The sequence below is a fragment of the Aotus nancymaae genome, unplaced genomic scaffold, assembly GCF_030222135.1.
Source record: "Aotus nancymaae isolate 86718 unplaced genomic scaffold, 86718_ANA_hifiasm-v0.15.2.pri h1tg000040l, whole genome shotgun sequence".
Classification (NCBI taxonomy): domain Eukaryota; kingdom Metazoa; phylum Chordata; class Mammalia; order Primates; family Aotidae; genus Aotus; species Aotus nancymaae.
The window spans coordinates 118682604-118708969 of NW_026988454.1; the positions used below are offsets into that span (position 1 = coordinate 118682604).

Below are 26366 nucleotides of genomic sequence, written 5' to 3' on the forward strand. Positions count from 1 at the left end.
GCCACGGTGTCCAGCAGGAAAATCATATTTTCTTTTTCTGAAATGGAGTCTCACTCTGTCACCCAGGCTGGAGTGGCATGATCTCAACTCACTGCAACCTCTACCTCCTGGGTTCAAGCGATTCTCCTGCCTCAGCCTCCTGAGTAGCTGGGATTACAGGCATGCACCACTATGCCCAGCTAATTTTTGTATTTTTAGTAGAGACAGAGTTTCATTATGTTGGCCAGGCTGGTCTCAAACTCTTTACCTCAGGTGATCCACCTGCCTCAGCCTCCCACAGTGTTGGGATTATAGGCGTGAGCCACCACACCTGGCCAGAATCATATTTTCTTTCTTTCTTTCTTTCTTTTTTTTTTTTTTTGAGACAAAGTGTCCCTCTGTCACCCAGGCTGGAGTGTAGTAGCACGATCTCGGCTCACTGTAAACTCTGCCTCCCAGTTTCAAGCAATTCTCCCGCCTTAGCCTCCCAAGTAGCTGGGATTACAGGCGCCTGCCTCCATGCCTGGCTAATTTTTGTATTTTTAGTAGGGATAGGGTTTTGCCATGTTGGGCAGGCTGGTTTCGAACTCCCAACCTCAAGTGATCTGCCTACCTCAGCCTCCCAGAGTGCTGGTATTAACAGGTATAAGCTACTACGCCCAGTCCCAGAATCATAATTTCTAATTGGTTATTATTGGTGTAAAGGTAATATTACTAATATTAGGATATTACCATTCCAGTCACTGAGCAGGGAGTGCCTAGGCTCAGTTCTTGTTTAAAGATGGTCAACGTTTTTATCTTCCCACCCACATGGCACATTCCCATGAAACTGTACCCCCAAGCAGAAGGTTGGCAGTCATTTTGTTCAGCTTGCATGTAGGGACTTGGCTTTAAGTTGAAAATCTGGCTCAGGTCCTCTACCTCCTGAGAGGCACTTACATCTTCATTATCTCACAGGAGCCAAATCTCTAACTGCTACCCTTGCTTCTAGACTCATTTAAAAGCCCATGAGGTCCATGGGGAGGTGTTTATCTCATTTCAGAGTGTATTAGTTGTCTTGAGCTGCTGTAACAAAATACCGTAAGCTGGGTGGCTTCAACAACAGGTGTTTATTTCTCACAGTTCTAAAGGCTGGAATGTCCAAGATCAAGGTGCCAGCCAATTTAGTTCCTGGTGAGTGCTCTCTTCCTGGTTTATAGACACTGCCTTCTCACTGTGTGCTTGCATAGCAGAGAGGGGGCATGGGTGTCTCCTCCTCTCTTTATAAGGATACTAATCCTATCATGGGGGCCCTACCCTCATGACCTCATCTAACCCGAATTACCTTTCAAAGGACTCTTCTGCAAATATAGCATCACATCGGGGGTTAGGACTTTCACAAATAATTTGGAGTAGTAGGCGGGGGCAGGGGGTTGGGAGACACAATTCAGTCCATAGCATACAACCCAGGTCTCCTTTTCTCTTTTAAGGTTTTACATGTCATTGCCATATGTCTACTTTGGGGTGGGGGGTGTGTGTGTGTATGTGAAAGCCTTTACACATCTCACCATTTTCATGAGAGTCTCATAAAAATTTCTTGATGACAGACAATAGTGACAGTATGTTAACTGGGTTCTTCCTATTGTCTCTGGAGTTTCAGCAAAGGCCTCAAAAGCAGAAGGCAATACAACAGGTGCCAGGTATTCCCATTCTCCCATCTTAAAGGGTGATGATAGAATATGAACTAGTCTGCCAGCATTACTAATCATCCACATTCAGTCTATATAAGAGAAAGAGGATTGTGATGGAGACTTACCTGTGGGCTCTGTATTTCCTCTCTTGCCACTCTAGGGAGGGAGAGGGGTTTCTCCCCTTGCTTGAAGCCAAGTGAGATAAAGGCTTCCACTAGAACCTCTTAGGATGTTTGGCTTGTGTTTCCTGGGGTTTGGAGATCCATACGGATGGTGTCTTAACCCCTACCTGGGGGAAGTCCGAAAGCAAGATGCTGGCTAACTGCTGGGATGGTGAATAAGGTGGGTGCCATGGGAGTGAGCTGCACTGCCCTTGACATTGGGGCAAAGGCATGAGTTATCCTGTGAGCCAAGCGGACCTACAAGCTAACCAGTGTGGAGTCATTTAAAAGGGATCCTTCCCATGAGAGATAACCAGAGAAGAAAAGGACCCTCCGCCACAGGGGAGTGAGTTTTACATGAGGCAAGCATCCTCCAGAAGGCCAAATACTTGGGGGAGGGGAGTCATAGATAGTGAACCAGAGGAGGACCACTGCCTAGCTCCCAGCAAGAGAGTTCTAAAAAAGCCCACAAAGATGTAAAAGAGAGAAAGGCCAACATGTGTGCTTCCTTCATGTCTATAGGGAACCAATTTTGGAAGATAACAGCATCCTGCACTAACCAGGAAAGTCTGTGTTCTTTCCCTCCAATCCCTTCTCCTGGGAGGAGGGGGGTCAGAAATAGCAGCTAGCCAGTGGGAGAGGAGGAGCAAACTTTGAAGAGCAAAGGTAGGGATATGGAGAAGCCTACCATACCACCTTTAATACAGCAAACTTCAAGTCTGAAACAGGTAAGAGCAGGGGTAGGGGAGAACCTTTAGCCTGAATAAAGTTTACAGTTTTGTTATTCTGTACTAGATGTTTTCACTTCTGCAATATGACTACTCTCGTGACTGAAAAACCCTTGAAATGTGAAAGGATCTGCAAGAGATTTCATGCAGGACACAAAACTATGCATAGAGCAAGTGTGAAGGGGAAGCAGAAGAGTTTTCTGATTATACACCATGTCTCCTCTCCCTGTCTTGAACCCCCCCCCCCGCTCCTTTGATAAAAACACTCAGTATTAGAAACAGATTGGGGAAGAAAAGTTGATACAGAATATAACAAACATGATTTAAAATTTATTGACTCCAAGTATCTATACACACTGATTTACATTTTCTTTACATTTATTAGGTTCCACCAAAAGTATGGGTAACCAAAATCCATATATATGCTAAGAAAGACAGGGCATACACCTTAGGCAGATTTTTATTATTTTTTTTCATTAAGTTATTGGTGTCTTATTTTATATAAATTATATAAAACATGAAGCTGGGTGAAAGAAAGGTCAACTAGTAAAAATTTCAAACATTTTTACTGAGTATATGCCATTTAAAAACGTATGGAAATGGGTATATAAATAGATGTATTTTTTGAGACGGGGTGTCACTGTCACCCAGGCTGGAGTGCAGTGGCATGATCATAGCTCACTGCAGCCTCAATCTACAGAGTAGCTGGGGTACAGGCGCATGCCACCACACCTGGCAATTTTTTTTTTTTTTTTTTTTTTTCAGAAATGGGGGTCCTTCGATGTTGCCCAGGCTGGTCTTGAACTCCCGGGCTCAAACAATCCTCCTGCCTCGGCCTCCCAAAATGCTGGGATTATAGGCGTGACCCTTCGCACTTGGCCCACTTTTGTATTTAGGATGCAGAGCCCTGAGACTCACATATAGGAAAATTCTGGACTTAGGCAGGTGGAGGGGGCATGCCTGAATCTTCTACAAAAAACTCGCCAGGCCTCCAGTCTGTCATGATGTGGGGCCCTGGTAGTGAGGGACCTCCACCATGACCACAAGTACTAGTCAGAAAACAGCTCAAAAACTTTACTGATGTCTATTTGGGGTTTGATTCTCGTCCACCACCTCCATCTCGCACTCTCCCATCCTCAGTTTCAACCTCCAGAAATTAGGCAAACCGGAAAGTAAACTGATGTGAGTCGTGCTGCTTCCCCAGGGGACAGGACTTCGGTGGGAGCTCTTGCCGAGGTCCATAACCTCGGACAAGCTAACGTTTTCAGGCCTGTTTATATTCTCACGAATGGTTTACAACCATTTCGTGTCCCTTCCTAAATTAAGAGGCTTAAGGGGCGACAGGAAAGAGCGAAGATGTCCCCCGAGTTTCCAAACCGCCAAGTCCCGAGGCCCGGAGCATCCCGGGAAAACCAGGCTGAGAATTCCTCCCTTCCGCCCCGCCCACCCCGCGCGGAGGCCCCGGGGGTCACGTGGCTGCCGGGGGAGGGGAAGTGGGTGGCTCAGCGGCCGCCATCTTGCGGGGTCGGGGGCGGGGCGTGCTGAGCTCAGGGCGCGCGCTTCGCTTCCCCTCCTCTCGCCCAGCCTCGTACCGTTGTCTGTGCTCCTCCCCACTTTTCTTGGTTCCTGCGGCCGCTCCCTGAGTGGAGGAACGGGGAACCCCGGAGGCGTGGGGGGGGTGTGTCGGACGCGTGCTCGCGCTCTCCAACCGCCGGCCGCGCGGGCGCGCTCGGCCGGGACCCCGGGGCGACGCGGGGTCGAGGGGAGGGGGCTGCTCCAGCTGCTGGGGCGGCGCGCAGCGGTCGAGGTGGCGGCGGCGGCGGCGGCAGCTGCGGCGGCGCGCTCGGGGCCTGCATCTAGGGCGCCCCTGGGTCCGAGCTGTCGCCGTGGCCGCCGCTGCGAGAACCATGTACCGCAGCAGCGCCCGCTCCTCCGTCTCTTCCCACCGGCCTAAAGACGACGGCGTGGGCGGCCCGCGCAGCGGCCGCAGCTCCGGCTCCTCCTCAGGCCCGGCTCGCCGCAGCTCACCGCCGCCTCCGCCCTCTGGCTCCTCCTCGTCGCGGACCCCGGCTCGCCGACCCCGCTCGCCCTCAGGGCACCGCGGCCGCCGGGCCTCGCCGTCCCCGCCGCGGGGTCGTCGCGTCTCCCCGTCTCCTCCTCGAGCCCGTCGCGGCTCCCCGTCGCCACCACGGGGCCGACGACTCTTCCCGCCGGGCCCGGCAGGCTTCAGAGGCAGCAGCCGAGGGGAGTCCCGCGCCGACTATGCCCGGGACGGCCGCGGAGACCATCCAGGCGACAGCGGCAGCCGGGTAATCCCACCCCTCGTCCAGGACTCCTTCCGTCCCCTAGCTCCCTCGCCCGGAATTCCCGTTTCCAGGACCGCCCAGGGCCTCCAGGCCAGGGTCCTAAGCGCGGAGCCTCCGGCCAACTCCCTCGGGGATGACGAGCCTGCAGGCTTCTGTCAGACCCGGGAGCGTTGACACAATAACGGACTCGGGAGCTCACGGGCGCCTGGTCGGGAGTGCGCGCCCCATTCTTTAGGAATAGCTGTTTCTCTCACGCCGGGTGAGGTGTGGAAAGTTTGCCAAGGCTAGGGGCATTTCGCCCAAACCGTATGCCTTGGTACTTTTTGGAGCGTTGACGTGTTCTCGGGGTTCCGTAGTTTTCATCCCCTTACACCTGAGCTGCCCCACCTGGATCTTAGGAAAAAAAGCTGAAATGTTAGTTTTTTTGTGGCGAGTTAGGGACGCTTGAACCCTACCAGGCTAGACGTCTAGAGTGTAAACTGCTAGCTTAAATGAATTGGAGCTGCTTTTCCGGAATAAATGTGCAGAACCACGGTCATTTTCATAGCCACTACTTTTACCGAGTTCTGTGGCAGAAATTATGCCTAGCCTTTCACTTAACACATTCTTTAAACCCTCAAAACTCTTGGAAGTGAGGCAGTTAATACCCCTTGTTGTACGGCCGAGGAGCCAACCCAGAGAGGTTCAGGTAACTCGACCAAGGTGACACGGCTAAGTGGTAGAGCTGTGATTCAACTCAGAGCTGCCTGGTTCTCCAAACCCATGATTTTAACTGCTATATTTCACTGCTAGAGGAACAGAGCATGAGATTAAGTTTAGTTTTAGAAATAATACTGACCTTTAACCATAACCACCACTCGAAGAAATCCTCTAGATAGAGGCTGGTGTTTAGGGATTTGTTTTATTTTTAGTTCATCTTTTTTTTTTTTTTTTAATTGTTTGAGACAGGGTCTCGCTCTGTCGCCAAGGCTGGAGTGCAGTGGCGTGATCTCGGCTCACTGTAACCTCCGCCTCCTGGGTTCAAGCACTTCTGCCTCAGCCTCCCAAGTAGCTGGGACTACAGGCGCGCACCACCATGCCTGGTCTCTTTTTTAAAATTTAGTAACAAAGTTCTACTTTTTTGAGTGTCTCTCTAACATGTATCTAAGTACTGTGAGTACTTTGGTCATGGGTGAATTGTTTGTCTCTATGTTACGATTTTCAGTTGAGCAGTGCCAGGGTGGGTGACAGTCACTACAGAGGAAACGAAAAATGCTTGTTTGCACAACCTTCTTTTCTTCTCCAATGCACAATTTATTTGCTCCGGTCTTTTCTGTTTTAGTAAATAGCATCATCCATGCTTACAACAGAAACAGTCATTATTTCCCATCTCCCCATATCTAATTTGTTAGATAACCTCATCTGTCTAACCTGTTAGCTTTACCTCTGGAATATGTCCCCAAAACTGCCTTCCTGCCATCACTCTGGTCTAAGCCCTGTTGTCTCTTTCCTGGATTGTTGCATTTGGCTCCTTTGCACTCCACTCTTGCTACCTTCCAGTTTATTCTGTACACAGAAATCAACATGATTTTTAAGCCCTCACTTTATACATTTGACATCTGTTTATTAAGCATCTACTTTGTATTAGGCACTCTTCTGGACTACCCTGGGGATACAACAAAGTACAAACCAGACAAAAACTCCTATCCTTATAGAGAGTTAATATTCTAGCAGGGAGAGTTGGATAATATAAAGTTAGAAATGAATGCCATGGTATGTTAAATGTAATTAAGTACTAACAAGGACTAAGAAGAACTAAAATAAAGTAGAGAAGGGAGTTACAATGTGTGTGTGTGTGTGTTTCATAGAGTCTTGCTCTGTCACTGAGACTGGAGTGTAGTGGTGTGAACATAGGTTACTGCAGCCTCAAACTCCCAAGCTCAAGCTATCCTCCCACCTCAGCCTCAGGAGTAGTTGGGACAACAGGCGTGTACCAGCATCCAAGCTGATTTTATTTTTTTTTTAATTTTTAGTGTGGGGAGGGATTTCACTATGTTGCCCAAGCTGGTCTCAAACTGCTGACTTCAAGTGATTCTCCCTCATCAGCTTCCCAAAATGCTAGGATTACAGGCATGATGAGCTACTGTGCCCAGCCCAGGGAGTTAAAATTTTTGATAGAGTAGTCAGCCTCCTGGAAAGGTGATTTTTGAATAAAGATCTTAAGGAGGTGAGGGTGTGCTGTGCAAGCATCTGGAGGAAGAATGTAGTTGGATGATTTCTATCCTGTGTAAAACCCTCCTGTAGCTGTTTTCCCAACTGTGGTTTCTCCCTTATCTTTTCCTCTTCTGTCACTTTGCTTGCAGCCACACTGGCTGCTTTTCTGTTATTTAAAACATACCAAGCTCAATACTGAGGTGATTCTTTCCTTTGCCTGAAACATCCTTCTACCTGTTCTTTGCAAGGCTAACATCATTCAGGCCTCAGGTTATCACCTGAAAAAAGCCTTTTCTAACCATTCTATCTGAAGTAACTCCTTTTATGATATCATGTTTAATGACTTTACAGCACTTATTAGAAGTACTTTTTTTTTTTTTAATTTGTTTTTGGCTTACCTCCTTCACTAGAAATGTGTAGGTTCTGAGAGCAGGGACTTTGACCTCTCTTTTCCCATGCCCAGTAAGAATGAGAGGTCACTGTTTAGGAGAGTTAGAGAAAATGATAATTTTTTAAAAATGCTTTATTTTTGTGTGGGTCAAGATGGCCAGGGGCAGACCTATGTTATTTCTAGTTAATTATAAGCTTGCTTTGCTTATTGTACACTGAAGTTCATACCCCGAACTAAGCTATTTCAAATATTGGTGCAGTAAAATAGAAATCAGGTGGCAACAGAAGGCCTAAGGTAAAGACCATCTGAGAGCGCTGTAAAACCTTGGAAGCTGTAAAACCTTGGAGCACTGTGGGGTGGTTACAGAGCAGGAAATACTGCTTTGGTCCCATTAATGCCTTCTCAACATGAAGTGGCATGAGGGTCTTTTAAAGAGGACTTGTGCAAGATCTCTGAGAAGGGAGGTGACCTCTGCTCACAAGATCTGGAGGGTTGCAAGGAAGAAAAGCCTTGCAGGGCAGAGAAGAACGCCACAGGCTCTGCCTAGGTTCTCAGAATAGGGAGTAATTTTGATTGCTCTGTGTCCTCAAGGCTCAGAAGATAAAATGCACCTTGGTAGCAACTGGTGGTAGAATTCAGTGTTCTAGGTTTGCATAAGAATCATAGCTGCTACTGAATACTGCAGACCACAGCTCTCCCCCTGGCTGTCTTGCCCACGTTAGTCTAGAGGCCTCACCCAGTAGTTTCAAGGCCTCCCCTGATCACCCCTCCCTGTTCCCCCACCTATCAGTTAACAAATATATGCACCAAATAAAAGCCTGTGGAAACCAGAACTCGGTGCTGCTTGTGTTGGTACCCTGGACCCGTGCTGTAAAATTCTACTCATGTGTCTTTGTCTTTATTTCCTTTTCTTAATCCCTCATCACCGCCAGGACTAAGGGCACCCACGAACAGGGTTGGGGCTATACCCAACATTTTGGAATAGTGTCTTACCATAACCATTTCTTACCTTGTTGAACCCCAGCTTTGCGAGGTTGCTTTTTGTTTTTGTTTTTGAGACAAAGTTGCTCATCGCCCAGGCTGGAGTGCAGGGGTGCAATCATGGCTCACTGCAGCCCTGACCTTCGAAGCTTAAGCTATCCTCCCACCTCAGCCACCCGAGTAGTTGGGACCACAGTGCAGCGTGCACCCCACACCGAGCTAATTTTAAACTTTTTATAGAGATGGAGTCTGTGTTGCCCAGACTGGTCTCACATTCTTGCCTGGGCCTCTACACCTCAGCCTCCTGAAGTGTTGGATTTACAGGCATGAGCCACCATGCCTGGCTAACTTTGTGAGTAGGGAGGAGAATATTTTTGGATGTAGGAATGTCTTGACCCTATTGACTAACTATATTATCTTTTGCTTTTGTAGAGACGCTCTCCTGGTCTGCGTTCTGACTCTTTGGAACAGAGCTTAAGGATCACTGTTGGCAATGACCACTTCTGTGTTAGCACACCAGAACGACGACGGCTTAGTGATCGGCTAGGGTCACCAGTGGATACTCTGGAAGACATGGACAGGTAGGCATCACGTAAGGCAAGGCATACTATACTAGTACTTGAAGGCAGACATGTTGCTTTTTTCTGAATGATATATTTGAAAGGATGGTACCAGCTCTGAAGTTACTTTATATGCCATGTGTCCAATATAAAATATAACATTGGAACAGACTTTCCTTTTTTTTTGAGATGGAGTCTTGCTCTGTCACCCATCTGGAGTGCAGTGGCATGATCTTGTCTCACTGCCACCTCTGCTGCCCGGGTTCAAGTGATTCTCCTGCCTCAGCCTCCTGAGTAGCTGGGACTACAGGTGTGTGTCACCACGCCCGGCTAATTTATTTTTTATTTAGTAGAGACAGGGTTTCACCATGTTGGCCAGGATGGTCTCAATCTTCTGACCTCATGATCCACCTGTCTTGGCCTCCCAAAGGGCTGGGATTACAGGCATGAGCCACAGCACCCAGTCCATTGGAACAGACTTTCTAAGTGAGAAGAGTATAATGATGTGTAGACTCTGTTGTTGAATGAATTGTATAGAAAAAAAGACTTGGCCGGGCGCAGTGGCTCACGCCTGTAATCCCAGCACTTTGGGAGGCCGAGGCGGGTGGATCATGAGGTCAAGAGATCGAGACCATCTTGGTCAACATGGTGAAACCCCGTCTCTACTAAAGATACAAAAAATTAGCTGGGCATGGTGGCGCGTGCCTGTAATCCCAGCTACTCAGGAGGCTGAGGCAGGAGAATTGCCTGAACCCAGGAGGCGGAGGTTGCGGTGAGCTGAGATCGCGCCATTGCACTCCAGCCTGGGAAACGAGAGCAAAACTCCGTCTCAAAAAAAAAAAAAAAAAAAAGGAAAAGAAAAAAAGACTTTAAAAAGATCATGCTAGTCTGACTAGAAAGAAAAGGCTGAGGGGACGTAATCAGAGTTCTACAAGTCAAGAACAGTTGAGATGGTATAAATTCTAAAACACTGGAGCTATGAGGGGTCCCTTCTGCAAAGGAAAGTTCTGGACAAAATGGGAAGTCTTTTTTAAATGGTGTTATATTTTAGCTTATCCAGGCTGAAACATAGATTCAGAAATGGTTTAGATAAGTTCATGTCTAATATATGTGTATATATGAAGTAGGTAAAGCATTAATAGAACGTTCGAAACCTTCAAAAATGTTTAAGGCCAGGCACGGTGGCTCGTGCCTATAATCCCAGCACTTTGGGCGGATCACCTGAGGTCAGGAATTCAAGACCAGCCTGGCCAACATGGTGAAACCCCATCTCTACTAAATACACAAACAAAATTAGCCAGGCGTGGTGGTGAGTGCCTGTAATCCAGCTACTCGGGAGGCTGAGGCAGGAGAATCGCTTGAACCTGGGAGGCAGAGGTTGTAGTGAGCCAAGATCATGCCATTGCACTCCACCCTGGGCAACAAGAGTGAAACTCCATCTCAAAAAAAAGTTTAAGTTTAGTTATTAATTTACAACTATTGAGTGCTGAGGAAGGGTAGATACACTCCAGAGAGTTGGATATAGACCTTAGCTACTAGGAACTTAACTGTATATAGGATGTAAATAATCACATTAGGTGTTTTTCACCTCACAAAAGTCAAAGTATGGATGGGATTTCAGGGAAGGACTCTTTCTCAGAGCTGAGACCATGACTGTTACGGTCTTTGCCCAGCACATTGGGAGTTTTGACAAATGATTAGTGGTAGCAATAAATCAATGTAATGTTTTAAACTGAGACTGTCCCTTGCATTGTTGTACAGAGCATAGCCAGGTACGTGGAGGATAGCTGGGCAGGAAGTCTGAGGACCAGTTTTACCATTGATAATACTTCAAAGTTCCATTAGCTGTGGATGCAGTGAAGCAAGGCAGAACAGTCTTTTTTTTTTTTTTTCAGGCTTAATTCACTTTATTTTTCTTGTATAAAAACCCTATGTTGTAGCCACAGTTGGAATCTGGGTCCTCTGCACAGAGACTTTGGTGTGGGTTTTGACGAGGTGGTCAGTGAATTCCTGATAGGGAGACTTGGTGAATCCAGTCTCCTTCCAGAGTTCAGGGGTCAAGTAGCTGTAGGTCTTAGAGATGGCATCAAAAGTGGCCTTGGCAAAGTTGCCCAGGGTGGCAGTGCAGCCCGTGGCTGAAGTGTAACAGTCATTGATACAAGCCATTATGAGCAGCTTCTTGGGCACAGAGGCCGAGATGAAGCCAGTGCCCCTGGGTGCAGGGATGAGGTGCACCAGGCCCAAGCCACAGCGGCCTTTCACCTTGCAAGGGATGGTGTGGGGCTTACAGATCTTGTTCCTCCAGTGGAGAGCTTGGCCAGGATCATGGCCCCATGGATGGCAGTGGCCACCTCCTTGGAGCACTTAACACCTAGACTGATGTGGCTGCTGTAGTCTCCAATGGCAACAAATGCCTTGAACCTGGTGCGCTGGCCAGTATGGGTCTGGTTTTGAACCAGCATAATCTTCAAAACGTCGTCCTTAAGAAAGGCCCCCAGGAAAAAGTCAGTGATCTCAGATTCCTTGATGGTTAGGGAGAAGAGATAGATCTTCTCCAGGGACTTGACCTTCATGTCCTTGACCAAGTGGCCCATCTTGGTGATGGGCATCCACTCCTTATCCTTGGCCTCACCCCCATCCAGGGCCACGACCTCAGCCCCAGATGCCACTGCCAAAGCCGCTGCGGTTCCCCATCCCAGGGCCCCTGAGGCCTCCGCATCCACCCCCATTGGTCCACCATTTGGTGTTTCTCGGAGAAGGAGCAAGGCAGAACAGTCTTAGGTCATATAACATTGAAGCTTCTAAAGGGCTTCAAGGTATGTGACTGTATCCCTTAATTGAGGCAATAGCCCTTGCCCTTCTGGCTGCTTCTGTTTTGGAAAATGATTGAGTAGGTAGTCTGGGTAGGTGGTACATAGTATAATTGTCTTTCTCCTTTGCTGAAGTTTTGAGTTAACTTCAGCAGTTCCTCTTCTTAGGCGTAGAATGTCACTTCCCCTTTGCGTAAACTTTGTTGTGCACATGTGCTTCAGATAACTAATTTTATTTTTAAATTACAAAAATTAAAATTTTTCCTCTTAGAGAGTTTTGGGCAGCAGTCTTCTTTCTAGAATCACGTGTTTCAGAGACATAGGCCTACTTTAGAGAAAGTGAGATTAAGGTTCTGAATGGAGATACAAGGCCATTTAAGAAACCATTGCCCCTGCACATTTCTTTTCTTTCCCTCTTGTTCAGTATGGTTTGTGTGGATAATTACTGTCCACTAAAACCAAGTCACAGGACCATTGGATACTCAGGATGTCTCCTGACAGTGAGTCTAGTCTTCAGCTAGTGACACAGGCCATTTATATCCTTTGTATGTAGATTTTGGGCCTGGTGCCCTGGCTCACATTTGTAATCTCAGCACTTTGGGAGAATGAGGTGTGCCAGTTACTTGAGGTTAGGAGTTCGACACCAGCCTGGCCAACGTGGTGAGCCCTGTCTCTACCAAAAATACAAAAATTACCCAGTAGTGGCTCCTGCCTATAGCCCCAGCTACTCCAGAGGCTGAGGCAGGAGAAGCTTGAACCTGGGAGGCAGAGTTTGCAGTGAACCCAGCTTGTGCCACTGCACAGAACAAGCCTCTGTCTCTAGAAAAAGAAAGAAAGAAAGAAAGTGTATGTAGTTTTATTTTTATTTTTTTGTAATTTATTTTTAAGAGACGGGTTGTCACTCTGTCACCCAGGCTGGAGTGCAGTGGCACAATCATAGCCTAGTATAGCCTCTAACTCCTGGATTCAAGAGATTCTCCTGCCTCAGCATCCCAGGTAGCTAGGAATACAGGCACACACCACCTGATGCCCAACTAATTTTTTTTTTTTTATTTTTGCAGAGGTAAGAGTCTCACTATGTTACCCAGGCTGGTCTCAAACTCCTGAGCTCAAGTGATCCTCCTGCCTCAGCCTCCCAAAGTGATGAGCTACCATGCCTGGCCAGATGTTTATTTTTTTTCTGATACTCTAGTATTCTTTCTCTTCCTTTATTGAATCTTTTAAGTTTTATGTCTGGTTTGGATGATAGCCAAGGTGGGTTTTATTGTCCTCACCTTAGCAACCCTGTATGTGGGACTGTAATTGTTCTTAAAAGGGAACATGAACAGGTAATGTGAAAAATTCTAAAACACTTGGCTTCTAAAGACTTGTTGATGTGAGGCTTATGTCTCCTGTTCATCAAAGTAATTTGCACATTTAATGTTCCATTCATGGAACTATTTACTTTTAAAAATGTATTATCTTTTTAAGAGACAATGTCTGACTCTGTTGCCCAGCCTGGAGTGCAGTGGCGTGATTGATCATAATTCATTGTAACCTCAAACTCCTGGGCTCAAGTGGTCCTCCCAGCTGAAGCTTCAGAGTAGCTAGGACTGTATGGGCTACATCACCACACCTGGTGAATTGAAAAAGAAATTTTTAGAGAGTGGGAGTCTATCTGTGTTGTCCAGGCTAGTCTTAGACTCCTGGGCTCAAGCAGTCCTCCTGCCTTGACCTCCCAAAGTGCTGAGATTACAGGTGTGAGCCACTGTGCCCAGCCTCATGAAATTCTTATCTCTTAATTCCTTCTCCTTATTCTGACAGATTGAAGGAGTAGGATTTTTTTTCCCTCTAATTTACTTTAGGGAATAGAAGCAAACAGCTTTCTTGGAGCATTTTGGGGACTCATCAACAGAAAAGAATGGAGAATTTAGGCTCTGAAGGACCTTTTAAAATATATATACATTTTTGGCTGGGTGCAGTGGCTCACACGTGTAATCCCAGCACTTTGGGAAGCCGAGGCAGATGTATCATGAGGTGAAGAGACTGAGACCATCCTGGCCAACATTGTGAAACCCTGTCTCTACTAAAAATACAAAAATAAGCTGGGCATGGTGGTGTGTACCTGTAATCCCAGTTACTTGGGAGGCTGAGGCAGGAGAATCACTTGAACCCGGGAGTTGGAGGTTGCAGTGAGCCGAGATTGCGCCGTTGCATTCCAGCCTGTCAACAGAGCAAGACTCTGTCTCAAAATATATATATATATATACACACATATTTTTTAACAGCTTTATTGAGATATAATTTGTATACCATGTAATTTACCCATTTAAAGTGTACAGTTCAAGGCAAAGCATTGGAGAACCTTCTCAAACTTGTGGAGAAAATTATGCTAATTAGATAAATCAGTTGTTTTTTAAAAAGTTACCCTATAGTGAAACTTTTTTTCCAATTGAAATATTAGAACCTTAATATACAGACATAAAGTTGGAATTAGTATGATTTAACTGGGATAGAAGGCCCAGAGCCCCGCTGGTTCTGCTTTTCTAGTACTTCCTTTCTTTTGGTAGCTACTGAGCACTCTTTTTTTCTTTTTTTTTTTAAGACAGGGTTTCACTATGTTGGTCTGGCTGGTCTTGAACTCCCAACCTCAGGTGATCCACCTACCTTGGCCTCCAAAGTGCTTAGATTACAGGCGTGAGCCACCACGCCCGGCTGAGCACTCTTTAGAATCTCTGGAACACAGCTTTAAAGCCATTGATAATGCGGTGGCTCATGCCTGTAATCCTAGCACTTTGGGAGGCGGAGGAGGGCGGATCACATGAGGTCAGGAGTTCAAGACCAGCCTGGCCAACATGTGAAACTCCATCTCTACTAAAAAAGTACAAAAAAAATTAGCCAGGTGTGGTGTTGCATGCCTGTGATCCCAGCTACTCAGGAGGCTGAGGCACAGGAACCGCTTGAACCTGGGAGGCGGAGGTTGCAAGGTTGCAGTGAGCTGAGATCATCCCACTACACTCCAGCCTGGGTGACAGAACAAGACTGTCTTAAAGAAAAACAAAAACAAAAACACCCCATTGATCTGGACTGGTGTTTCCCAAACTTTACAAACAAATCACCTGGAGATCTTGTTAAATGCAGATTCTAGTTCAGATCTGCTTGGGGTGGAGATTGAGAAGCTATATTTCTCAAAAGTTCCTAGGTAATGCTAATGCTCTTTTGTCCACACCACACTTTCAGTAACAAAGAGCTAGAATTTAGCTTGTGTGGAGTTATGCAACTTGCATGATACTCTACATGTCCTAAGTCTAGTCAAAGAAATTATCCAAGAGCTCTGTCTAGACACATTGGTAATATTACTTCTTGATTAGAGGCTAAAGCTGCTTGTGCCCCTGGGGAAAGGGAGAGGAAATGTTCTTGGACTTCATGATTATAGTCTTTTGCCCTAAGTATTTTATAGCCCCCTTGACAAGTATCAGTCTCTTAGCCTTGTCTGCTCTTGCTCTTTCCAAGTCTACTATGTGCACTGATGGTTCTCTCTTTCCTCAGGGATGACCTGACTGATGATTCTGTCTTCACTCGAAGCTCCCAGTGCTCTCGGGGTCTTGAGCGATATATTTCCCAGGAAGAAGGGCCTCTCAGTCCCTTCTTGGGACAACTTGATGAGGACTACCGAACAAAAGAAACTTTCCTGCATCGATCTGATTATAGTCCCCATATCAGTTGTCATGATGAGCTGTTGCGGGGAACAGAACGGAATCGAGAAAAACTCAAAGGCTACTCTATACGATCTGAAGAAAGGAGCCGGGAGGCCAAAAGACCCCGTTATGATGACACAGAGAAGATACACAGTATGGGAGGAGATCACCCAAGTTTTACATCAGGAACTCGGAATTATCGACAGCGTAGACGAAGCCCAAGTCCTAGGTTTCTTGACCCTGAGTTTCGAGAACTGGATCTTGCCAGACGAAAGCGAGAGGAAGAAGAGGAGCGAAGTAGGAGCTTGAGTCAGGAGCTGGTTGGAGTTGATGATGGTGGTACTGGCTGTTCCATCCCTGGATTGTCAGGTGTCCTAACAGCATCAGAGCCAGGATATTCTTTGCATCGGCCTGAGGAAGTATCTGTGATGCCCAAGAAGTCCATTTTGAAGAAGCGAATTGAGGTGGACATGATGGAGCCTTCCATGCAGGTCTCTGCTGCATTTCTTATAGGATCTCTTGCTAGTCCCTCTAATATCTTAAAGCCTGGTTACTTTCCTGGAGGCTATGTTCCAAATGGTATCTTGATAAAATACGCTGGACCAACATTGTCATGCCTATGAGTTACACCTTCTAGGACTCTCCCTATGAAACAGTAGGCCTTTTAATGCATCAGTAGAGGGTTCTATTGCTGTACATTAGACTTTATATTAATAAATAGATATTTTGGAGACAGTACCTACTATAAGTTTTTTTCCTTACATTGGATTATCCTGTGGCAATCTTTGAATATGGGTCTCTTGGAAATGAAGCTTTAAGGGCAAGGGGAGGAGGTATGATCTCAATTTCCTCATCTCTCTTTAGAGAGAAGACAAGATGTATGAGTTGTAGGACACTGAACTAGAAATCAGATGATTCTGATTTTGGATCCACCTCTGCCACGAACTTACTGTGATTTTTAGACAAGTCACCTCACCATTCTGGACCTTGATATTTTCCCCTCACCTGTGAAAGGATGGTGAGATCACTAGTGGCAAGACCACTGGTTTTTAGCTGTCCTCTTAGGAGATAAAGGCTTCTGAAGAAGTTCCCAAGCAAGGGAATGCTGATGAGTTAACATTCAGCATTTCCTATCCCCACTTCAGCCAAAGTGGCTCTCCTTTTTTTTTCCTTTTCTTTTCTTTTGGGGATCCATAGAAAAGGAAACAAGCTAGGGGATCTCTAAAATTCTTTTGAATTCAAATTCCTTTTAACAAATACATAAAGGTGAGGATTCCATCCAGTCAACCTCACTTCCTGTTTCTTCTTATTAACAGCAGAAACATCTGGAGATAAGGGGACTCACATTTTGAACCTGGCTAAGGATACTTTCCTCCCTTTTATCCGTACTTATATCTCACCTGTTAATTCAGGAAGACCAATGTATTTATGTCAGTTACTACTGTTCTCAGATTCTGCATAAGACTAAATCAGTTGTGTTTGTCTTTGCAGCTTGAGAGTTTTTCCAGCAGTACCAGCTCCAGCCAGGATCACCCTCTCTACTCTGGGCACCCATCTCTTCCACTAAGTGGTGCTATTGCTGCTTTTGCCTCAGAGATTGAAAACAAGGGGACTATGGTAGAGACTGCCTTGAAGGAACCTCAGGGCAACCTCTACCAATGGGGTCCCCTCCCTGGGATTCCCAAAGACAACAGTCCCCTCAGAGAAAAATTTGGAAGTTTTCTATGCCACAAGGATAATTTGGATTTAAAGGCTGAGGGACCTGAGCGACACACAGACTTCCTGCTGCCCCATGAGAGAGCTAGCCAGGATGGCAGTGGTTTTTCCCGCATTCTGAGCATGTTGGCTGATTCTACTAGTACCCAGGAAAAAAGGCGACGTAGCTTTCCTGACATTGAAGATGAGGAGAAATTTCTCTATGGGGATGAAGAAGAGGATTTAAAGGCAGAATCCCTACCAAAGCCCCTTGGGAGCTCTGAGAGTGAAGTTATAAGGCAGAAGGCAAGCTCCCTGCCCTCTTCAGCTCCAGCTGTAAAGCTAGAATCACTAGAAGAGACCAATCCAGAATATGCGAAGATCCATGACTTGCTCAAGACAATAGGGCTGGATATTGGAGTAGCGGAGATTAGTCAATTGGCTGCACGCACCCAGGAACGACTGCATGGCAAGAAGCCATCATTACGCTCCTCAGCTGACCGCCGTTCCTCAGTTGACCGATACTTTTCAGCTGACCGCTCTTCCTCAGTTGACCACCGCTTCTCAACTGATCGCTGTTCCTCTGTTGACCACTGCTTCTCAGCTGATCGACGTTCTTCAGATCCCCACAGGCTAGAGAGCAGGGAGGCACATCATAGCAATACCCACTCTCCAGAGGCGTCCCATCCGCACCCACCTTCTCCTGTGGATCCTTACCTGCTCACAAAAAACAGCCCCCCATTTCTAAAGTCTGACCATCCAATGGGTCATATTTCAGGACCAGAGGTGGTTGGTAGTGGATTTCAGTCATCTGTTGCAGTCAGGTGCATGTTGCCATCAGCCCCATCTGCTCCAATTAGACTTCCACACTCTGCTGCTTTATCTCAGTTTCACATGCCAAGGGCCTCTCAGTTTGCTGCAGCTCGGATACCTCCAAGCTACCAGGGACCTGCCATTCCCCCTGCCTCCTTTGATGCCTATAGGCACTATATGGCATATGCAGCCTCAAGATGGCCCATGTATCCCACCTCTCAACCATCAAACCACCCTGTACTTGAACCACACAGGATAATGCCAATAACCAAACAGGCTACTCGTAGCCGTCCCAATCTTCGTGTGATCCCCACTGTGACTCCTAATAAGCCTAAGCAGGGAGAGTCTGTGCTAGGCTCAGTTCCTACGGCCCAGGTTCCTGTCCAGGTGTCCATCCCATCACTTATAAGATATAATCCAGAAAAGATCTCTGATGAGAAGAACCGTGCTTCCCAGAAGCAGAAGGTGAATATTAGCTTTTTGCATCCTTTGCATGAGTTTTCTTTTTTACCATAAATTTGTATGTGTCTTTCTGAGGGGTCTGAAAAATTGTAGAGCTCTTTCACTTCAAGTCCTTTGGAGGCTGCTGTCATCACCCTAAGAAATGTATATCGTTCCTCTGTTTTTTTGCACGTTTTGTCATTAGGACTAAACAAAAGTCTGGCCTTAGGTCCTATTGTGATTTGCCAGACTTTTAAAAGTTTAATTCCATCCATATTAATGGTCTTCAAACACTGTAGATAGGAGCAGGGAGCCTTGAAGTCTTCAATATGATTTCATGGTGGAGTGGGGAACCAAAATTGGGTTTTGGTGAAGGAGAATCAGTAAAGCAGTGAATTCTGGATTCTTACCCTGTAGTGATTATGTGAGTTAAAGCTAATAACTAGTTGTCACTTGATAATTGAAGCAAACCAAGAAATAAACTTTGCTTGTTCTGGTTTATCTTAGAGCCCAGAAGTAACATTAACATATTTTTGACATGTTATTTAATTTAAAAAGTGTGTATGTTTATGTGTGTATGTATAGATATATTTTCTATAGAAGTGGGGTCTTCTCACTATGTTGCCCAGGCTGATCTTGAACTCCTGAGCTCAAGTGATTCTCCCCTGCCAGCCTCTCCCAGAGTGCTGAGATAACAGGCATGAACCACTGTGCCTGTCCTCCAAAATTAGTTTTTATATTTCAAGGTTCATTGGGTTCCCAGGCTGTGGGAAGAAAGCAGTGACTGGGGTAAAGATGCAATAATACTAATAATTCTGATAATTTAGAGCAGTAAGTGAAAACTACATCAAGATAAAGAATACATAATAGAAGAATTTTGAGTGGAAGAGTTAATACATACTATTAATTGTAAAAGTACTTAATACCTAGCAGCTTACTTTGTTTAGAAATATAAAAATGTAATTGTATAATTTGGTTTCTTCATAAAAGTTAAGACCTGAAGAAAAAAAAAAGAGGGCCAGTCTTATTTTTTTCCAGTTAAAAAAAAATTTTAGCCAATTATTGGGAAGACAAAAAACACTGAAGTTTCTATTGGACTTAAATACCTTAAACTTCAGTCTTTAGTTTTACTGAAGCCTTTTGGTAAAGGGGAATAGGTTCAATATAGACAAACTTAAAACTTCAGAGACAGTGTTTGGAGATCATTCACTTTCTCTTTACTTTCCCTTTATAAATCTAGCCCTTAAATCAGGGCGCTGATAATACACAGGTCTTTATGGATACATATAGGCCTATTATTATATGCTCACATATTATGGACAAGCCATATTTGCCTTTTTCCATTAGGTAGTAGTATAGTCGAAAGATCGTCAGCTTTAGGGCAGATATACCTGGATTTTAAATCTACTCTTACTGTGTGACTTTGAGTATGTTACTTAATCTTGTACAACCTCAGTTTTCTGACTGTAAAACAGAGAAAATGTTATGAGGCTTAAATAACATGCTACTTTGGGCACACTGCCTATTGGTTATCCCTGCATTCCAAGGAGTAGTAAAAATAAATAACAGGAAATATGTAACTAATACAGTCCCTTACCCATAACGCATATAGTTCCTTTCTCCATGGTTCCCTTTGGAACTCAGAACCACTGTCTAATACTTGTTGTCAGTGCCCTTGATGCTTCCTGCAAAAAATGAAAATAACAACAAAAAAACCTCCCCTGCCAGCCTCTCCCAGAGTGCTGGAATCATAGGCACGAGCCACTGTGCCTGGCCTCCAAAATTAGTTTTTGTATTATTAAGGGTCATTGGGTTCCCAGGCTGTGGGAAGAAAGCAGTGACTGAGGTAAAGATACAATAATTCTATCAGAGACAGTGTTTGGAGATCATACACTTTCTCTTTACTTTCCCTTTATAAACCTAGCCCTTTACTCAGTTTGGTAGAAATTTGGTAGCCTTTAAGTCAGGGCTAGGTTTATAAAGCATAGTTTTTAAAAGATGGACAGTTCTATTCTGGAACTTAGATCAGAATGAAATATCACTTTGACCGTAAGATCAGAGCCTCTGTGTGCAGGCATTTGGATCCTTACATTCAGATAATGTCTAGCATGAAGACTTCTGGAAAAGAGAAATAGGAAAGAGAATGTTGGAGGATGCTAGACTCTCTTACCATTTTGTATTTTGCAGGTTATTGAAGAGAGGGAAAAACTAAAGAATGACAGGGAAGCCCGCCAGAAGAAGATGTACTATCTCAGGACTGAGTTAGAGCGGCTTCATAAACAACAAGGTATTAACTGCTTTGCATGACTGCCTGTTTGTAATAACTTGTTTAGGAGACCCAAATGGGGAAGTTTGGTACTCTCAGATAGGTTCAGTAACCTGAAGCTTCATTAAAAAAATTTTTTTTACATGATTAAACTTGTTAAAAGTTGCAATAATAATGCAAAGAATTTTCAGGTACTCTTCTCCCAGATGATGATGATGATGATGATGATGATGATGATTTGAGATGAAGTTTCACTCTTTTGCCCAGGCTGGAGTGAAGTGGCATGATTTCGGCTTGCTGCATTTTCTGTCCCCTGGGTTCGAGTGATTCTCCTGCCTCAGCCTTCCAAATAGTTGGGATTACAGGCACCCGCCACCACACCTGCTAATTTTTTTTGTCTTATTGGTAGAGACGGGGTTTTGCCATGTTGGCCAGGCTGATCTTGAACTCCTAATCTCAGGTGATCCACCCACCTTGGTCTCCCAAAGTGCTAGGATTACGGGCGTGAGCCACCATGCCCGGACAGATTATTAACATTTTACTATACTTGCTCTATCCTTCTCTCTGTGTGTGTGTGTGTGTGTGTGTGTGTGTGTGTGTGTGTGTGTAATTTTTCCTGAACTTTTTTTTTTTTTTTTGAGACAGTCTCACTCTGTCACCCAGGCTGGAATGCAGTCTCACCTCACTGCAACCTCTGCCTCCTGGGTTCAAGTGATTCTCAAGCCTCAGCCTCCAAAGTAGCTGGGATTACAGGTGTGCACCACCACGCCTGGCTAATTTTTAGAATTTTAGTAGAGGTGGAGTTTCACCATTTTGTCCAGGCTGGTCTCAAACTCCTGGCCTCAAGCAATCTGCCTGCCTTGGTTTCCCAAAGTGCTGGGATTATAGGTGTTAGTCACAGAAATGGCCTTTTCTGAGTTTTAAAAAGTAACTGTAGATGTGATGTTCCTTTACTTCTAAATACGTAAGTATTTCCTAACAACAAAGAAGGTACATAACCTTAATACACTTATCAAAATTAGGATATTAGCAGTGATACAATAATATTACCCAGTCTACCAATCTTACTCATATTTGACATTGTCCCATTAATGCCCTTTATAGCAAAACAAAGTGCAAGATTATTTATTACATTCAGTTGTCATGTTCTTGTAATCTTCTTTAATCTGAGTCTTTGTATTTCATAACATTGGCATTCTGGAAAAGAAGAGGTCACATATTTTGTAGAATATTCCTTAATTTTGATTGGTCTGTTTCCTTATGATTAAATTCAGGTTATTCATTTTTTGCAAAAATATCACAGAAGTGTTGCTGAGTTTGTATTGGGTGTTGATTTGTCCCATTACTGGTGATGTTAATTTTAATTATTGGTTAAGGTAGCATCTGCCAGATTTCTCCACTATAAAGTTACTATTTTATCCTTTTTAATTAATGTGTATCTTATAGAAGAGATACTTTGAGACTATGTAAATATTCAGTTACTTCTCAAACTTCCACCCACTAGTTTTAGCATCCGTTGATGAGTCTTGCCTGAGCCAGTTATGGTGATAATTATTTTTAAAAATTTTAAAAATATATATTTTATTTTTTGAGACGGTGTCTCGCTATGTAACCCAGGCTGAAGTGCAGTGGCAGTGGCACTATCTCAGCTCACTGCATCCTCCGCTTACTGGCTCAAGTGATCCTCCTGAGTAGCTGAGACCATAGGCACGAGCTACCATGCCTGGCTAATTTTTTTTTTTTTTTTTTGTAGAGACAAAGTTTTGCCATGTTGCCAAGGCTGGTCTCAAACTCCTGAGCTCCTTGGCCTCCCAAAGTGCTAGGATTATAGGCATGAGCCACTCACTGTGTCTGGCCTATGATGGTTATCAAATAGGGATTTTTCAAGTTTCCTCATTCACTTTGGTAGAAGCCTTTATTAGTTGGCTTTCTACCATAAGAGGGAACTTCTTAACCTTCACTCCCATTTGTTTATTCATTTATATGAGTATGAATTCATGGATTCTTCATTTGATAGGTTATAATCTTTTATTATCATTATTTATTTTAATGTGCAAATTGTTGTGGCCAATGGGACCCCCTGTGAGTTGGCTCCTGTGTCCTTTCTTTTTTTTTTTTTCTTTTTCTTTCTTGGCCAACTGGAGTCAGACCTGTGTCTTTTCAATATGTCTTCATCCTATTTGTGTACTTTCTATTTTTCTTTTTTTTAAGAGACAGGGTCTCATTCTGTTGCTCAGGCTGGAGTGCAGTGCTGCTGTCTTAGCTCACACTGTAGCCTCAAATTTCTGGACTCAAGTGATCCTCCCTGTCAAAGCACTGGGATTACAGGCATGAGCCACCATGCCTGGTCTTTCCTTAAACTTAGTGCAAAAAAAGTGTTCCCTGATGCCTTCCTTTTTATTCCATTTCTTTATGCTTTTAGGAATTCATATACACAGTGAGGAAAAGAACATAACAAGGCTTCTAAATACTGATAGTATGAATGAACATTGTGGGAGAAGATGTAATTGCTTCTGTCTGGGTTTGGACTGTTTAGGGATGAGAAATTTAGTTATTTATCTGGTGAGGATTAACCCCATAGGCTCTGGAGTTTGGACTAGGAGATAATATTAAATAAGCCATCTGGGTGCAGTGGCAACCTGTAATCCCAGCACTTTGAGAGGCTGAAGCGGGCAGATCATTTTGAGCTCAGGAATTTGAGACCAGCCTGGGTGGCAAAACTCCCATCTCTACCAAAAAATCAATCAATCAATCAATCAATCAATCAGAGGCAAAACCTAAAACTCATTGAAGAAGTTGTTAATGTGTCCTTAGATCAGATAAAGTCAACTGTATTACCCTAAAATAATTCTTCAGCTCTCTGAAGAGAGGACAACTGCTAGATTCATAGTTATAACATTTATTAATATTTTGGGGAGACACACACAAAATTGTATATACTGTTATGGGAGTTCATGGAGTTTCTGAAGCCTGTCCATAGATCCTTAGCTAATAACCTTTTCACTAAAGATAATGTCATAACCCATCCTTTACCTTCATAGAAGCTTCACTTACACCAACCCATGTGGAAGGACAGTCTCACTTGCTCTTAGAAAAAAAGTTGTTTTTTGAGACAGTGTCTCTCACTATCACCCAGGCTGGAGGAATGCAATGGCACGATCTTGGCTCACTGCAACCTCCGCCTCCTGGGTTCAAGCGATTCTCCTGCCTCAGCCTCCAGAGTAGCTGGGATTACAGGCACCTGCCACCATGCCTGGTGAATTTTTTGTATTTTTAGTATAGATAGGGTTTCACCATGTTAGCGAGGCTAGTCTCAAGCTCCTGAACTCAAGCAATCTGCCCGCCTTGGCCTCCCAAAGTGCTGGGATTACAGGCGTGAGCCATTGTGCCTGGCTGCTCTTAGAAACTTTTGTGGGCAAAGATCTTGTAACCATAAGGCCCTGACAAATTACTACTTGTAAATGAGAAATGACTCATCTTATTTTCCCTGTGCTTCTTTTTGTTGACATTTGACTGCTCAGGAGAAATGCTGCGCAAGAAAAGAAGGGAGAAGGATGGTCATAAAGACCCACTCCTGGTGGAGGTGAGTCGGCTTCAGGATAACATTATGAAGGACATTGCAGAGCTACGGCAAGAGGCAGAAGAGGCAGAAAAGAAGCAATCTGAACTGGACAAAGTGGCTCAGATCTTGGGAATTAACATATTTGATAAATCCCAGAAGTCTTTAAGTGACAGTAAAGAGCCTACAGAGAAGCCCGGGAAAGCAGAAAAATCTAAGAGCCCAGAAAAAGGGTCATCATTCTCAAACTCCTCCTCTAGCAAGGTAACAACTCAACTTTTCCATTTCTATTATACCTTTTTTTCCCCCATAGACTCCTACAGAAGGTTTCTAACCATTTTCTTAGCTGAGGTTTTCAAACTGTTCTTACTCTTGTTAATTATTTTCTTAAAGTATAGATTGGAGCATGGTACTCCTCTTCAGAATTTCAGCTGTTCCTTGTTGCCCACAAAGAATCCAAAATCCTTGGTATTCAGGACCTTCCATGTTCTTGTTCCAGCATTTACTTCTTAACCCACTCCTATCTAGCTTCTAATCTTCTCACAACTTGTATATACCCTTTTGGGGGTGGTTCATATTTAGCATCTGTGTTCATGTCTAGGTCACTATTACTTTGCTAAAGTCAGTAGATACATTTTACTTCTCAAATGAGTAGCATTTGAGGCTGAGAATCACTTTCTTCTACAAATACTCTTTTCCCTTGGCTTCTGACACACTTCTTTTCCTCCTAGTACATTATTGGATGCTCCTGCTTAGTATCCTTTGCTGTCTATCTTCTCGTATATAATCTTTAAATGTTTGAGTTTCTCAGGGCTAGGTCCTTGCCCAGTTCTCCAGAATTTGCTCTTTCTTTCTAGGCCATTTCATCCAGTCCTATGCTAAAATGCCATTTGACAAATGCCAGTTTATGTTCCAGTTCAAATGAGTCTTCTGATTGTCTAACAACCTACTTACCATTTCCACTTCATTATCTCATAGGCACTTCAAATTGAGCATGTCCTAGACTAAATTAATGGTTGTGCTCAACCTCCTTCCAACTTTTTCTTCCTCCATTGTTATCCATTTTCAATGAATGGCACACTGTCCAACAGTTTTCGTGCCAATAACTTAAAAGTCACTCTTAGTGCTCTCCTCTCCCTAACTGCTCTGTACGCAATCAATTACAAATTCTGTCAGGTCCCTCTCCAAAGTAAATCTTGATTCCGTTCAGCTTACCATCTCTATTGACGTTCAACTCCAAGCCACATCAGTTTTAGCTTATATTTCTACGTTAATTATTTCTCCACATACAGCCAGTGATCATGATACTTAATCCCTTGCCTACCTCTTCAACCTCATTTCATGCCTCTTTTTCCTCTTGCTTACTGTAGTTTTGTTACTAACCTTTTCATTTTTCAAATACATCATCTCCTCTCATGACCTCACATTTTCTGTTCCCTTTCTTTACCATGCAAACCAAACTCTTTCCTTATCTGCTTTTTTTAACTAACTCCAATTCATCCTTTAGATTGCATCTTAAATTGCTTCTCTAACTTCCTTCTCTGATTCCCTACACTGTTAAATTTGCCTGATATGCACTCCCATAATACCTTGTAATACTCCCTCTTAGCATTTATGACAGATCTAATTATATAATTATATGTATTCCCCCCAATTTGACTTTAAGGTACAAAAGTTCCAGGGTTTTTTTTTTTTTTCTCCTCGGCTGCACTACTCAGTTCCAGGGATTTTGGATTTTATCTATGTCATTATTCAATATGATTCCCAATACATAGCCCAGGGTGTGGCACATAGTAATGAATACTGCTCAAGAAACATTATAACATCTTACACTGCTGTCACCTCAAAATGCAGTTTTTCAGATGTGCAATATCTGGTGTTATACCACTCTAATTTTGCGTTAATAATCCTATTAGTCTGTAATAATCTTTCTCCCAACCCCACTCATCCATTAAGTCCCAATTTGGATACCACCTTCTCCATGAAGAATTTCCAGATTTCCACCCGATCTAGTCAGCCCTTCTTTAGCACTCTGTAATTTGTTTCTTTGTAAAATTTATTTTGTTGTCTTATATAAAGACTCTTCTAATTTCTGTCTTCACTTAATGAGAGCTCTTTTTTTTTTTTTTTTTGATA

The 26366-nt window shown here is 44.2% G+C and overlaps 1 protein-coding gene and 1 pseudogene across 1 annotated transcript in view; one reads left to right on the forward strand and one right to left on the reverse strand.

The window, feature by feature from the left end:
• The first annotated feature begins 4156 nt into the window (after nt 1-4156).
• The window catches only part of ZNF318 (zinc finger protein 318), a 32554-nt gene continuing 10344 nt past the window's right edge, over nt 4157-26366 (forward strand). The window contains exons 1-6 of the mRNA XM_012448699.3: nt 4157-4847; nt 8842-8990; nt 15308-15947; nt 16948-18429; nt 20593-20692; nt 24193-24494. Of these exons, the coding sequence (XP_012304122.2) occupies nt 4446-4847; nt 8842-8990; nt 15308-15947; nt 16948-18429; nt 20593-20692; nt 24193-24494 (3075 nt within the window). The 5' untranslated portion in view covers nt 4157-4445. The remainder of the gene's footprint in view (nt 4848-8841; nt 8991-15307; nt 15948-16947; nt 18430-20592; nt 20693-24192; nt 24495-26366) is intronic.
• LOC105714658 (small ribosomal subunit protein uS5-like) lies at nt 10899-11616 on the reverse strand (annotated as a pseudogene).